This window comes from Lagopus muta, chromosome 7 (genome assembly GCF_023343835.1).
Source record: "Lagopus muta isolate bLagMut1 chromosome 7, bLagMut1 primary, whole genome shotgun sequence".
NCBI lineage: Eukaryota > Metazoa > Chordata > Aves > Galliformes > Phasianidae > Lagopus > Lagopus muta.
In genome coordinates this window covers 7,860,509-7,876,051 of record NC_064439.1, presented here as the reverse complement: position 1 = coordinate 7,876,051, position 15,543 = coordinate 7,860,509, and the positions used below count along the sequence as shown (strand labels likewise).

Sequence of the window (15,543 nt, the reverse complement as noted above, 5' to 3'; positions counted from 1 at the left end):
TGAACTCTGCAGACCTTTAAGTGTTTAATTTTCTGTTCTTTTATGTGCCAAACTATTCCAGTTCCAGAAGATTATTTCCTACTGGGTTGTGTCTTTGCAATTGCTGATTACCCAGAACAGATGTCTGATAAACAGCTGTTAGCAACCTGGAAACGGGTAAGATTCTGCTGTATTTCCAAAGAACTATTATAACCTTGCTCTCAGTAACTGAATTCTAGAACGAATAATTGGAAATATTTTGGCACTATGCACTTTTAAGTATCATTTGGTTTAATGTTTATGTTATAATTTAGATGAATATCAGCCTATTTCAGCAAACCAAAAAAAGTAAATGCTTTACACGCGGTGTCTGTCTGAATTGGGTTTTTACTCACAGCATTAGCTCAGTTAGAGCATTAACTGTTTCCCAGCTGTTCATACTTTTAATTAGACAGCTGTAGAGCAGCAAATGTAATATAGTATTGCACTCTAACTTAATTGAATACAATTTTTTTGCATATAATTTTGGCACTTAGTAAGCTGTGAGGTATCCACTTGGGTGAATAAGATGAAGGAATAGTGTTTCTATTTTTTGCCAACTTCTATTTTTCAGAAAAATCTGATTGTATCCTTTCCTAAATGAGAGGACTTTGATGTTCTTCAGAAACTTCTGATGGATTTTGTAGTTGAATTTTCCCAACAATTTTACATAATCAAGTAAGCTGTTGACATTTTTAACAGCACTTGTGTTTATTGCTGAGATAGAATTGAATGGTTTGTGAAAAATTGTAGAGTAGTTATAATGCAAAAATAAAAAATGAGGTTATTTTTGTTAATATATAATAATAATAATAATTATTATTATTATTTTGCATCTTAAAAAGTTAAATTTTTTATAGTTCATTGAAAAGGTACATATTTAATTTTATTTTCTCCTTTTTTTTTCCCCCCCAAAATTCTGAAACTAGTCAGCGAACTTTTTTGGGGGGGAGGGGTGACTCTTCAGTGAAATAGTTCAGTCTCCTAAACACTAGACTTCATTTCAGGCTGTTTGTTTCCTAGGGTAACTTTCAAACTGTTAGGTAACTTCTTGTTTTGTTGTTTTCCCAGATCATTCAGGCACATGGTGGGACTGTGGACCCTACACTTACAAGCAGGTGTACACATCTTCTGTGTGAAAGCCAAGTCAGTAACATGTATGCTCAGGTAAGCGAGTGAATAACATGTATTACTGAGTTAAAGCATGGCATGGATTGAAAGGAACTTTAAATTAATTCCAGCCCCTGTGCTGTGGGTAGGGTTGCCACCCACTAGATTAAGTTGCCCAGAATCCCACCCAACCTGGTCTTGAATGCCTCTGGGGATGGGGCATCCATAACCTCTCTGGACAACCTGAAATGCCTGCTTTTATTCCCTTAATGAAAAGGTAGGGGGGTTTCAGTATGTACTTCATGCTTTAAGTGTAAAATAAGTTTCCCATGGTACACTTTCTTTTTGTTTTTTCAATCATTTGTTGCTTGTAATGTGGCAGAGTTTAATAATGCATATGGTAGTTTATTTCTGAGAACACTGAGTAAGATCCTGTGAGAAACAGGGTCATGAAAACGCTCAGAACAACAGTCACTAAGATTGAAGATTTATATTGTAGAAGAAGAATAAAATAAAGATGTGTTTCAGTTTTTAAAATTTGTTCATGCATATCTTCATAGGCTTTGAGAGAAAGGAAGAGATGTATTACAGCACACTGGCTGAACTCAATTTTAAAGAAGAAGAAAATGGTACCACCTCATCGAGCCCTTCATTTTCCAGTGGCATTTCCACCAGGAGGAAAGCCATGCTCTCAGCATGTAAGAAGAAAAAGCTTTCCTTGTAATGAAGCAAGCATTCTTTAATGAGCTTTATGAAATTGTAGCTAGAAAGTGCTTAGTCAAAGCAAAATGCATGTTTCTTATGTCATACAACTACAAACTTATCATAATCTCAGTTTTATGTTAATATGGAGCATACTACCATGTGATTCAGAGTGCTTTGCACATCTTGCTGGACTCTGAGAGCTAAATATTTAGGAGTTATGTTTTGTATCCTCTTAGAAGGAGGAAAGGTGCAAATATAACATGAGTTATTCGTAATAACATGACAGGAATCCAGACCTCTTATGTCTTTAGTGACAGTGCATCCAACACTTTGTTTCTTTTACAACAAAACTGCAATTTTTCCTTTTTAAATAAAAGAATGGCAAAAATGAAAACTGGGCAAGAAAAGTGCGTAAAAAGTATATTAGGATATTATCTAATGATAACAAGGGTAAGAGAGAGAATTAAAATTTGCTTTGTATGATCAGCTGATACTGCTTATTCAGTTTCATGGCAGAGTAGAGCTGAGAGTTGAGGAGATTTTTTTCGAAGGGAAAGTAGGGTAAATAAGTAAAAAATTTTGTCTTCAACATTATAACAGCAGCAGGAGAAAGAGGTAAAATGTGTGAGAAGAAATCTGGACATGAGCTTTTTTTGTAGTAACGGTGTAGGAAAAATGTAGTAAATGACAAAAAGCTGACCAAGGTTATGAAAATAATTTTTCTTGAGTCGTAGCTAGTGCTAGAAGCCTGTAATTTTTACGTATAAGCAGATTGGTTTTTAACTGTATGCTACAAGCCATATTTTGAGTGCCTACATCCCATAGCTAAGGTGTATGTTGCATTAAAATGTTTAAAAAGTTACTAAAACGGAAATATTTTCAACAGGGATGTTTCATAAGTACCTTCTACTTTCAGTTATTTGTCTTTCTATCTGTACGTAGATAATCTCTGTGACAGGATTTGTCGATAGTGACAGAGATGACCTCAAACTAATGGCATACCTAGCAGGTGCCAAATACACAGGCTATCTATGTCGCAGCAACACAGTTCTCATCTGTAAAGAGTAAGTGCTTTATCTCCAAAGCCCTCGCATCCTCGGTTGCTTCTTGCCACTTGATGTGTTTCTAAATGTGAAGTACTCATTGCATCTCACTACGAATGTTTAATCATTTTCGTGGTTTGAAAGCATTAAACTTTGTGATGTTGCTTCTTGAAGGAAATCACTGCATGCTTCTATCTTAAATTTGGCCTGAAAACTGGCAAAAGAGAAATCATTTCTTGTGCTGGTTTAGATTATTTTTGCAAGTGATCTTGTAAACTGTTGTATTGTCAGTAAGTAAAATATATTGGGGCTGGGGGTGAGGATGGAATGATAGTTTTTAAAGTGCTGGAGAAGAGAAAACTGAGTTAAATCCAGTTCTGGCCTGATGGCATTTGGGGCAGAAATTCTTCTCTAATTAACATTGCTTGTTCCAGCATGTAGAGCAAAAGTATTTTTTGAGAGTGCCTACTCTATTACAATTAAAATTGATGATAGGCAAAGAAATAAATACTGATATAGAAGTTTATTAGTATAAATGCTATTTATCTGTTTTAATAAAACCTTTTTTCTTCGTCTCTGGAACAATAAGACCCAGTGGCTTGAAGTATGAGAAAGCCAAAGAATGGAGAATACCATGTGTAAATGCACAGTGGCTATGTGACATACTGCTGGGGAACTTTGAAGCTTTACGGCAGATACAGCACAGTCGATACACAGTGTTCAGTCTTCAAGATCCACTTTCTCCCAGTCAACATTTAGTTCTAAACCTGCTGGGTAAGTTTGCCAAAATTCTATGATCTGTAGCATTTGTTGATGTAAACGTGTTTAATCAAGAGAAGCATCTTTATTCCTGCCATAAGTAATTTTGTGATGGATTCACTTTCTGTGGTGTTCTTCATTTCATAGATGCTTGGAGAGTCCCATTAAAGGTATCACCAGAGCTTCTAATGGTACGTTGAGTTGTACAGCTGTTTTTGTTAGATTGCTGCATTGCGTTTGTAACATCTGAGCATGTGTGCATATGGTGTGAGGAAAGATGCCAGAAGAACCCACACAAACTATCCTGGTGGCACTTGCTTTTAGTTGTCTGTTTGCATAAATCTTAAAAATAATCTTTGGCAGAACTACGAAACTGCAGTGTATTATATAAAATTGCTACTTCAGAAATATTGTGGCCTGGTTCTTCATTCTTTGTTTTTACGTAAGGCCTTTAGAAGAGGCTTTGTATTTTGGAGTCAGGACCTAGCACAATCTGAAAACAGGCCACATAGGAATTTTTAAAGCAGAGCACCTGAAATCTCTAAGAACTTTGTTATAATCATTACTAAATTTTAAATAGGTTAGGTAATGCAAATTATGGGGTGGAAGTACTTTGTACCCTGTCTAAAAACTGAAGCTGTGGGCACGTGTACCTAATAATTCCAAAAAATACAATGTGATTTCAAAAAGCGAAAGTGTAAGAGACATTAAGGAAACTAAGAATGCACCATTAAAAATAAAGTTTTTTCATGGAGTGGACTCTGATGTATGTAAAATATGACAGGTATAAATTGCTGTCCACGCCACAGCTCTTCTAAACTGTTTACTTGCTCTGAACATGTGGAATACTGCTTTGGTTTTAGCCTTCTGAAAGTTTTCGTGCTGTAATTTCTTTCCATTTGAGATTTATGCTTGATAACTGTTTTCACTGTGCCTGTCTTGACGTAGGTAATTCCTAGTTTGAGCTAATGAGCTTTCAGTTCATTTGTACCACAAATGACTGTCAGATAACATTTCATATTACACAAAAATACTTCAACTCAGCCTTTGTATTCTGGATTGTGTACCGCAGTCCATTTGTGAAGTCTTCCAAAGACAGGTGCTTAATAATTGTAATAACTTAATTATTACCCAGACCCAATTTAAAATATTAGTACAACTTGTTGACTCATTACGTTTCAGCTTTAGAAGTAGCCACTACTTCTGTATCTCTTACTGTGACCTTAACTTCAAAACAGTCTTATACTTGCAGTCCCCTCTGAAGTGGTGCTGTAATCCATTAGGAATCTGTTGGGTTTTGTTTTTTGTTTTTGTTTTTTAAGTTTGTGAATTTAATGCTTTCTCCTTGAAGAGATTAACTTTCAGGTGTAGATTTGAAAGTTAAATGTTTGTCACGCTTTCTGTCAGTGAGAACTTTCAGGTTAGTTGTGCCAGGGAGAGTCTGAAAGCTGTTCTTCACTTCTTCAGGGCAAATTCTCTAGTGGCTAATTTAGATTTAATCTAGAGGAGACTGAAGTTTTTGTGAAATGACTGCCCAAGCATCTACTGGAGCTTCTTTTTCTCTAATCAGGGTACTTGAGTTTCTACAATGCAGTTGCCACTATTTTCTATTGACACAGAATTACTAAAAGGCTCCTGCAGTCTTCACCTATTTTACAAAGGAACAGGTTTTTTGGTCTCTTTCTCATTTAATTCTTTGAGTTTTCCAGTAATAACCATCCTCATTATCTAAATGGAACAACAAAAAAAATTGTTTTTTCTTTCTATTTTACTTAAATGGTTGTGTAACTTTGTGGAGAAGCTTTAGTTAATGCTCAGCTGTGCTCTTCAGCTTTGTAAGCAGTCAGTGCTTCACTACACACTTGATAGCCTGTCCTTCTCATCTCTGTGTTTGAAGTATAGTCTCAGAATACTGTTGTACAATTCTCCTGTTTCAGAACAGAAATTGAGTTCCCTGCTCAGTTCAGATGTAAACATATAGATGGTCTAATTTCAGGGTGTGAGGTTGCCTTTGAAACCAAAGCAAAATGAATCCAGTCTTCAGCCATCTTCCAAAAGAGCCAGGTAAGAACAATGAGTGCCAATAGTCCTTAATTTTCTTTGCCATGTAACTGTGAACTGCTTGTCATTCTGGTTCCATCCCGTGCCCCGCTAATCGAAATAACTAGCAGCATTTCTTGCATACTAGCTGTTCAAAAGGCAGAAATAGAATAATAGCTGAGGAGCAGAATAGTAAGAGAGCTGGAAGAGAACAGAATTAGGAGAAAATACTCTGTTCTCAGCATTATAATTTTTTTTATCTAGAAGATTGATCCTGCCTAATTCTTGTTTGTATTTTCATTCCTAAAAGTTGCAGGAGTGTGCTTGTCTCTTTTGGAAATAATACGACGTTGCACCCAAACTTACATTCTGCTGTATTTCATGTATTCTGTAGGATTGAAGACCTACCACCTCCTACTAAAAAGCTTACCCCAGAGTTGACGCCAATGGTGCTCTTCACAGGATTTGAACCTATGCAAGTTCAACAGTACATTAAGGTGACTTTTGCATCTTGCAAACTGTGTGGAAGCATTTGTGTTCTTCTTTTGTAAGACTTGATTAGCCTGTGTTTAGTGTGTAAAAACTGATACTTGCTGCAAGTGAGATTAGAATGTAGATTTATGTGAAATTTGTTTTGTTTGATAACTTTCCTGCTTAAGTTTACTTCATGCCTCTCTGCTACCTTTTTGTTCTCTATGGTTGTTTTAAAAGACAAGAGCCTTTCATGTTCTGTGGTGGGTTTTTTTATTTGTTCTGTTTGTTTGTTTTAAATCAGCAAACTTCACAACCAAACTTAGGTGAGCAAAGTAATGATTACTGTACAGGATAGGACCCAGACTTCTTCTCATATAACACCACATGCTTCAGAGGAAGTTGATGGCAGAGCTGATGGCACACTTATGATCATATGTTCCCATGTATTGTTCTGTTCTCATAAATTGCTCCCAAAGCTTAATGATGTAAAAATCCAATCATTCCTTGAACTGTAACGATCTCTAAGCATTAGTTCAAAAATAGTTTTTCATTTGTAATTTGTCATATGTTGGCTGAAATCTGAGACACAGAGGTGGTGGTTTTTTTTTTTTTTGTTTGTTTGTTTTTAACTACTGGCCCCAGTAGGGCATGAAATATCTTGCTGCTTTTACCAGCTCCAAATAATCAAGTAAGGACTAATTCTATGTTTTTCTATTCTATGTTTCTTAGAAATACGTGTCACTTAAGCACACCCCAAGTATCCTAGTTTCTTCTTGATTGTACCTAAAGTATTTTTCAGGTAGCTGGAATTTTGAGTTTTTTCCATTACACTGTTTTCATGTGAAGCTTGATAGAACATACTTTGGAACATAAATGATTTTTCAGTTATCCATCTCAACAAAGTTCCAGTGCCAACTCCCCATCCTGTCATGTTGGTACCAAGTTGTCTATATAAAGAAATTTCATTAGAGCTATGGCTCACAAATACACTGAATAAATTTTTGGCCTTAGGGCTTGTGATGTTGAAGCCAAATGTTGCAGTGATAATACCATTAAAAGTGTCAGTGTTTGAATACCTTCCTGAGGCTAGAGACCTCCCATCTTCTTGAACTGGAGAGTTAGTCTTTTTTTTTTTTCCTGTGCACCTAAATGGCTCCTTGAAGATCAGAATGCAAGTCTTGTAAGGTACTCACAGGCATGCAGTGTTTGAGGTGAGCATATATTATGAATGAAAACAACAGCTTTTGCATTTCAGAGTGTACAAGTTTAGTATTCACAGTGTGTTTTTGCATATCTCAAAGGAGTTTAGCAGTAGAGAGATGCAGTGTATTGGATAATACTTTTGTGTATCATCTTGATGCAAGCTGTCAAAATAAGCCAGTGCAGTACAGAAAAGCTTAAAACATTGTCCCTGTCTAACTTGTTTGTTACTATCAGAGCAGTACAGAGGGATGCCAGACTAATGCATGCAGTAAGCCTTCTTGCTTTGTTGATGTCTGATGACTGATGTAATACAAACGCTCCCGTATGTTAAATTTTAATGCCTAAAAATACTGTGGTTTTGTTGATTCTTTTTAAATTTGTACAAAATACTTGTGCTGTAAAAATCAAAAATCTGTGGTGCATGGATAGTGAAGCTGTCCAGATACTTTCAAATGTTGTAATTGTTTAAATTCTTATCAGAGGAAGCACTCTTTATAAATGATTCCTATGCTGAATGGTTGTTAGTGGTGTGTATCTTAGCTGAGATGTCAACTCTGAGGTAGTTTGGGTTTGGTAGTTCAAACTTAGGAAAAAATGATAGTTACTCAGTATCCTCTCAAATAGGTATGGAACTGATGTATGTAAAATATAGGTGGTTTTCATATAAAGAAATTTTGTCTTCTATGAATAATTGAGTAGCAAAATTAGGTTTACCAAAATTATGATGGATGTCATACATTTTGTGGATGAAAAGAGCAAAATTATTTCATTTTCTGCCTATAAAAAACCCCACAAAATTGACTTATATACAGAAATAATCAACAGATACAAAAGTAAAGTTTCAGCACATAGCTCTCATTCTAGCTAGATGTAATTAATGTCTGCAAATAGCTGGATCTTCCATGTCTGTAAATTCTATTCATTAATCACCCTTAGTAAATGAATTCCTGTAATACAGAAATCTCTTACGTTTGCTATTTCATGAAGAGCTCAGTTTTGTTTGATGGCAATGTTGTGATTCCATGTTCTGTTCGTTCCAATTTCTAAGGACTGTTCCATTCTGATTTGTTTTTATTATAACTTTCAGAAACTGTATATTCTTGGAGGTGAAGTAGCAGAATCTGCCCAGAAATGCACCCACCTAATTGCCAGTAAAGTGACCCGCACTGTCAAGTTCCTGACTGCAATTTCTGTAGTCAAGCACATAGTAACTCCAGAGTGGTTAGAAGAGTGTTTCAAATGCCAGAAGTTTGTTGGTAAGCTATGATGCTATCAGTTTATAATAAAAAACTTAAGGTTGTTTGATTTCAGTGTGTGAAGATGGCCTTCAGATTTAAAAAGTCCTTTCTTTGTGAGATTCTGAATTGTAATACCTCTTGAAGATTCTCTGTAGGCTTCCATTTTGAATGCAGAGGTTTTTAAGTTCGTAGCAAATCTGACCATCTTAGTTCATAACTCCCAGAGGATTACTTGCTAAGTTCAAACAGTTACACTAGCAAACAGTTCATATTTCACTTAAGGTAGAAGGTTATGTTGGTATTGTTAAAGCTGTCCCAGGACTGTTTTTATTAAGTTTTCTTACAATAGAACACTTTGTTACACTTAATTTTCATTTGATTTAATCTTTCCGTTAAGTGAAATATAAAAGAAGTTTGTGTTAGTGTGGTTAAAATAGTTGGATGTTGGCAAGTGATCTGTCTGTGATGCAGCTACTTACAGTTCTCACCTCTGAGTAGTTTTAAAGTCTTGGATGATTTTAATTTCATTAGTTCTAAAATAAAAGCTGTGAAGAAGTAAGGAATGGGTGGCGCTGTGTACAAGAATTCATTTAAATAATTAAAATCATTTAATTTAGTGCTGTAGCAGTGTTGTAATTATCAGCTTTCTTTTTACACTTTTTTTAGACAGCGGAAAAGAACAAAATAGTTTATTTGAAAAGGATGCTGGATCTGAGGAAAATCTTGAAGGCTGATTTGTTTTATTACTGTTTTGTGCTTTTCATGTAGTTTGTTTGGAAGGAGCAAGCGTATAACATTGCTGCCTCACAATCACCAACATTTAAGTCTGTGGATAATTAACCAATAAACCACAAAGATTTTGTTAATCTGAAGACAGCAACTCTTGATTCAGCATCAGTGAACTGAGAAATCAATCCACTTGAAAGCTATTAGAAAATAAATAAGGTCTGGGGGTTTACAAGGATGACTTAAATACTTGTCTACTGATATTTAGTAGGTTTGTGGAAAATGAGTTGCCTTTGCTTTTGTACTAAAATTACGATGGAAAATGTGGCAACTCTTTAGAAAAATTGCAGGTTGTCCCTGGGAAGACCAATTTTTTCTTACTGTAAAATTGTTTTTGCTCTTTGAACCAGATTGTTTTGAATTGAATCTCATTTTGAAATATGCTTAACATAACTTTTTGTGGAATGGTGAAGGTAAGATTGAAATCCCATCCCAAGCTTAAAAAAGGCAATTAAAAACAATCAGCTGAATAACAGGAAAAAGGGAAATAGAAAAAGGGAAATGGAAAGTTTTTTCTTTTAAGGCTGCATGAGGGCTTGAAGACAGTTTTTGGGCAAGTAGAAAAGGGGGCTGTGTAACTGTGTGTTGCTAGATAAACAAGTGTGAAACTGTTTCATTTTCCAAGTAATTGTGGGTCATCCTAATGAAGGGATACTATAATCACATTGAAATTACTGTGTTAGCATTTAGAGTCATTCAGCCACTAACGTTTTCTAATTGGCTTAGATGTTAGGCTATGATGATGTTACAGTCTTTCGTGTATTGTGTTTATTACTCTTTCAGATGAGCAGAACTTTGTGCTGAGGGATGCTGAAGCTGAGGTGCTTTTCTGCTTCAGTTTGGAAGAGTCCCTGAAGAGAGCACAAGTAGCTCCGCTGTTCAAGGTGGGCACTTTTAAGAACATTTAAATGCTGGGAGCTTTTCAGTTGAATTCTTTCAGCACTGAGACCACAGCTTTTGCAGTTCAGAACAGTAGGGCAGACAAGCACGTAACAGACATTTATATGTATTTTTATATATGTATAACAAATTATTTACATAGAGAGAGGTTTGACTTTATGCATGTTTCCTGCTTAAGTATTGATGGGATGGATCTGAGCCTTCTGAGTGACTGAATCCTGTGGATGGAGGGAAAAAAATAATCTGTTCAGGGTATAAAACAGTATTTGTTCCTCTTGAAATGCTACTTATGGAAGGGGCGATTTCTTTTTCTTTTTCCTCCAAATGCTCTAGTGGTTAAAGCACATCTCCAGAAAAATGAGTCATAATGGATGTACACTTCAGCCTGATTCTCCTTGAGGACTGCACTTAGCACCAGGTCCTTTGCTGGCATGGTGCAAGATGGTTTTTCTGCCTCTGACTGAAATTATACTGCTGTGCAGAGAGTTTTGAAGATTCAAGTTGCTAGTGATTCTTTACCCTAGCAGAATTAGAGTCTTTTTCTTGAGACAAACCACCTAAAAAGTGTATTTTCACAACCTGTAATGAATAAGCATCTGTTTTCTATTAAATCTGAATAGTACATTTCGGTCAGTTTTGCACTCCTAGCTGATAAACAAAGCTGATCTAGTTGGTGATCTGTATCACTCTGTATCACACAGGATGATTTTTGCTGGGGAGTAATGTATGTATTAATATTAAATAATATGTATATGTATAATATGTATTAATATTAAATAAATATTGTGATATTTATTTAAAAGATGAAAGCTTTAATTCGAATAAATCAGGTTTTTGGAGCCCCTTAGGCATACTTGTGCTTGAAGAAGCAAGGAGCGTTGTTCTTAGTAAATTGCAGTTGTTTCTTTTCTTTGTTTAAGAAGTGGTCATTTCAGGTTTGTCCCTCTAGGGAAAGCAGATGAGCAGTAATTAAAGACAACTCATCAGCTGTTGAATTTGTTGCTATAGGCCACTGTAAGCTGTTTACAAGCAGCCAATGATTGCATCAGAATTCATCCATAAAGAAACACGGCTATGTTTCAGACACAGGTTAACAAAATAACATTTCTTGTTACTCTTTTTTTCTCTTCTTAGGGGAAGTATTTTTATATTACACCTGGAATTTGTCCCAGTCTTTCTACCATGAAAGCTATTGTGGAATGCGCAGGAGGAAAAGTGTTATCTAAACAGCCTTCATTTCGAAAACTCATGGAGCATAAGCAGAACAAAGTGTGTACAGTGTTGCCTTCTGAAATTTACTGGTAATATCTTATTGTGTTACTCTGAGCTTACAGTTGCTTTCTTTGATTTAGAGTTTGCCGGAGATAATCTTGATTTCCTGTGAAAATGACCTTCACCTGTGTCGAGAGTATTTTGCTAGAGGCATAGGTATGTATGCACTGTCAATGTGATTTGAACAGCATGGGTGTAAAATAATAACAGTAAAAATCAATGCAAGTACAGATACCTGTTGAAGATGTCAGATACTGGGAGAGGGGTGCGTGGACGATCCTGCAGGTCATAGAGGAGTCTGACCCATCTCATTCCTAGGTGCTTCTAATAAGCTCTTTTCCGGCCAGGTCACCACAAATCTCTGCAAGTGTAGTCTTGAACTTGGGGCTGCATGATGCACGATTGTCAAGTTAAAGACCTGAGGTTTTTCTCTTTAGCTGTTTTTCAGCATGGAGCCTAGAAACATGACGTGTTTATCAGTGAAACCATACATTCTGAAGCTTGGTAGCATGAAGTGTGTGGCTAAAAGTAGGGCACTGGTAGTGATGGGGCCATATTCCCTTATTCCTTTGCATGAAGAGCAGAAAGGTACTGAATGGCTCCTCCTGATGTGCCTGCTGAAAGAGAAGTGTCATGGTAAGGGTGTAACTGTATACATGTTTTTGATATTTCCAGATGTCCACAATGCTGAATTTGTCCTCACTGGAGTACTTACCCAAACACTGGATTATGAGTCATATCCTTTTTGTGTGAAAGCTCTCAGCTGCTCAAGGAAAATGCTTAGAAGTTTTTCTTAATTAGGAACTAACTACTTAAAGTTTTTATAGGATGTGTAATGTTTACTTGATAAGAGCACAGCTTAGCGCCCAGACACCTGGTTTAAATTCCAACTGGGGTTACTTTTTGATAGCAGATAGTGGAGGTGGGATGCAGAGTTGTCAGAAAGTATCAATAGTAGAATAGTAGCAACAAGGGAAAATAAGTGTCAGTAAGGAAAGTACCTGCACAGGTGAATTGTAGTTGACAGAAATAGCTTCTACTAAGGCAGAGTATAAATTTTATTTGGTAAATGCATTGTAGGGCTGGGCAGGGTACTGCATCTTTATGGGTGTGCTTCATACTTGCAAAAGTTCTGTTTTACAGTCATTTCTTAAAAGTTGTTCTTTCTTAACAGACGTACATATAAATTTACTTGAAGGAATAGTAAAATGCCTTAGTGCTTCGGAGTCCTTGGAGCATTAAATCCAGCTATTCAGCCATTGTACAAAGTAACTAAAACTTCCTGTGGACACTGTTTTCCAGCTGTTTGCCTAGGGATGAAGAGCAGTTTAAAGCAGGGAAGCAAAAATAAACTGCATCATTTTTAGGATGTGTAATTTTATTATGAGGAAACATAATTTACTATGTTTTGTATTATACTCCCATTTTAAAAGATCCCACTTTAGGTATCACAATTAGCCAGTTTTTAAGCATTTTAACGTTAATGATGGTACTTCAGCCAAAAGTGTAACTTGGGTGTAAAAATAAAAGGGCTTGCTGTCTATTAAATTATGGATGTTGAAGATGAAAATGTTTTGTACTTTATTTTTATTTCTTATACTCTATTTTCTTTTATATTGATATTTTGCCCACATTTTAAATAAATGTACTTTTAAATGTTTTACTCTATATTTTAGTGGTGGTTCATTTTTTTTAATGCTGTGCAACAGTGGCACTCTGGTAAGAGTAAATTACTCAAATCTTTTTCCAAACGATGTAAAATTATTTTGAACTTATTTTTATTAGGTATGTTTTAATATATAAAAATCCCATTGCTTTAAAGGGGAAATTGTTAAAAATTTATAGATGTGTTTTTACTGAAGAAAAGAAAAAGCTTGAAGGAAGGAGAAAGCCTAACCCTACATAGTATGCTGTTGTGATAAGTTTTGTTTGTATAGTGAGTTTTACTAAATAAATATTAAAAACCAGTCTTCAAAATATATTCAGTTGTTCTTCCTGACTCACACACAGTTTTAATAAATGTGACTTTACATTTTTTTAGTTCAGATTCTGGTAGATGGAAATTGTCCTAAAAATGTTTATCAGCAAGCCATTAAACTCTAGTGGGAGAGTGCAGATATTCACTTGTCTGCGTGGTGTTGGATGCATCATGGCAGCTTGTGAACCATTTGGAAAATAATTCAAGGTGGAAGACAAAGCCTACTGAAAACAATGGCTTATCATGCTGTTTCTTCTAGTGTTTTGTATTTCTATGCAGAACTGTTTTACAGGGAAGGTTTTTCAGTCTCGTTAAAGAGAGGTAAGCAGCTTTTTTTAGCTTATGCAAAGCTGTCTGCAGAGAAGTTATTAATTTCAAATCTCCTTTGTGCTGTGGCATAGAATGTAAATCCACCTGATATTTGACCATTATTTCTGTTGCTTTTTTTTTTCCCCATGCCTCAGTTCAACAAGATGCTTAAGCAAATGGCAAATTCAAGCTGTAAGAACACAGTAAATTTCAAGACGAGTGAAGTCCCATAGAGGTCAGTACTGTGCTTGTTGCCTTGGTGCTGGCTCTGGGTTCCTCAGCTATTATGATTTATTCTTGTATTCACCATTTGTTTTTTAAGTAATGAGGAGTTACGTGATGTTAAGAGGAATTCCTGCCAGCCTGACCTTTGGTAAGGTGACAAAGTGTAGTAAATAGATTAAGGTGTTTTTAGATCACAGAATCATAGAATACCTCAAGTTGCAAGGGACCCATGAGGATCACTGATTCCAGCCTGTGGTTCCACACAAGACCACCCACAATCCAAGCCCTATTTCTGAGGGTGTTGTCCAAACTCCCCTTGAACTCTGGCAGCTTGGGGCAGTGACCACTGCCCTGGGCCCCCTATTGCAGAGCCTGATCACCCCCTGGTGAAGAACCTTCTCCCAATCCCCACCTGACCTTCCTCTGTTGCAGCTTTGTGTTGTTCTATCAAGTTCTGTCACTGTCAGCAGAGACCTGAGATCAGCACCTGCCCCTCCGCTTTATGGCAGTGCTGTAGGCTGCCATGAGGCCTTCCTCTCAGCCTCCTTCTCTCTGGGTTGAACAAAATAAACAACTTCAGAGGCTAAAATATGGTATGGGGTGGGAGAAAATAGTACTTTTCTCCAAATGCCATTCATTGCTTAGAACAGAGCTATGTGCTTTTTTTTTGTGAGTGCTGTTCAGTTGTCCATAATAAACTTCATTATGAGATTAAGGAAAAAAAAATTCCTAAATGTGGAGATCTGGAAGTTGATAGCATGTTTTTACACCTTTAAAACTAGTTTAAGAAAAAATAAAGGAGTTATTTTTTGGTTAATGGGCTTTCTTAATGGCTTAAATTGTTCAGGCACACAGACCTACCTGGTGTGCCTTCCCTTTACTATCAGTGGAGTGGCAGCATTGCTCTAAAACCTGACTTAAAGACGCCTGCACAGAGCACATCTCTTAGGAATTTAGCAAGCTTGTTTAGTTATCTATGCTTTCTAAAGAGCACTAAAAATAGACAAGATGAATCCTACCATAAAGATGTACTGCATACTTTTTTAGTGGAGAGAAAGGTACGCTTTTTTTCTTCAAATACATTTCAGAATGTGTAATATTGAACTAACCCAGATCTGTGCTATTCTCTGTATGGCTTCAGGCTTTCTTCATTATACTGGTTACCAGCACACAGAAAGTATCTTGTTGCCTTTTCCTTTAAAAAGCAGCTGTTGTAGCTTTTGAACTTTTCAAAATACTGTGATACATGAGAGCTTCTTACCTTGAATAAATACTTTTTACTTATCAAGGATTCAGTATATCTTTTGAATATCTTGCAAATGATGGATTGCCTTATGAAGTGTAGAACCCGATTTCAAAAAGCAACGTGTGTAGAGTAGGTGTCACTGTTTAATGGAATCAAACACAAGACAGGAATTTGTACCACCAAGGTCTAGAAGCTAACAAGACCTACTAAGACAAGTCTTGGCAGAGCAAAGCTGTT

At 36.2% G+C, this 15,543-nt stretch overlaps 1 protein-coding gene across 2 annotated transcripts in view; it reads left to right on the top strand.

The window, feature by feature from the left end:
- The window catches only part of PAXIP1 (PAX interacting protein 1), a 33,746-nt gene extending 19,017 nt beyond the window's left edge, over positions 1-14,729 (top strand). For both annotated transcript variants that reach the window (XM_048951239.1, XM_048951237.1), the window contains exons 8-21: positions 62-156; positions 1,090-1,185; positions 1,689-1,826; positions 2,776-2,897; positions 3,466-3,650; positions 3,783-3,826; positions 5,632-5,699; positions 6,070-6,172; positions 8,440-8,608; positions 10,160-10,260; positions 11,411-11,545; positions 11,629-11,704; positions 12,224-12,288; positions 12,733-14,729. In XM_048951239.1, the coding sequence (XP_048807196.1) occupies positions 62-156; positions 1,090-1,185; positions 1,689-1,826; positions 2,776-2,897; positions 3,466-3,650; positions 3,783-3,826; positions 5,632-5,699; positions 6,070-6,172; positions 8,440-8,608; positions 10,160-10,260; positions 11,411-11,545; positions 11,629-11,704; positions 12,224-12,288; positions 12,733-12,744 (1,409 nt within the window). In that variant the 3' untranslated portion in view covers positions 12,745-14,729. The remainder of the gene's footprint in view (positions 1-61; positions 157-1,089; positions 1,186-1,688; positions 1,827-2,775; positions 2,898-3,465; positions 3,651-3,782; positions 3,827-5,631; positions 5,700-6,069; positions 6,173-8,439; positions 8,609-10,159; positions 10,261-11,410; positions 11,546-11,628; positions 11,705-12,223; positions 12,289-12,732) is intronic.
- The last annotated feature ends 814 nt before the right edge of the window (positions 14,730-15,543 follow it).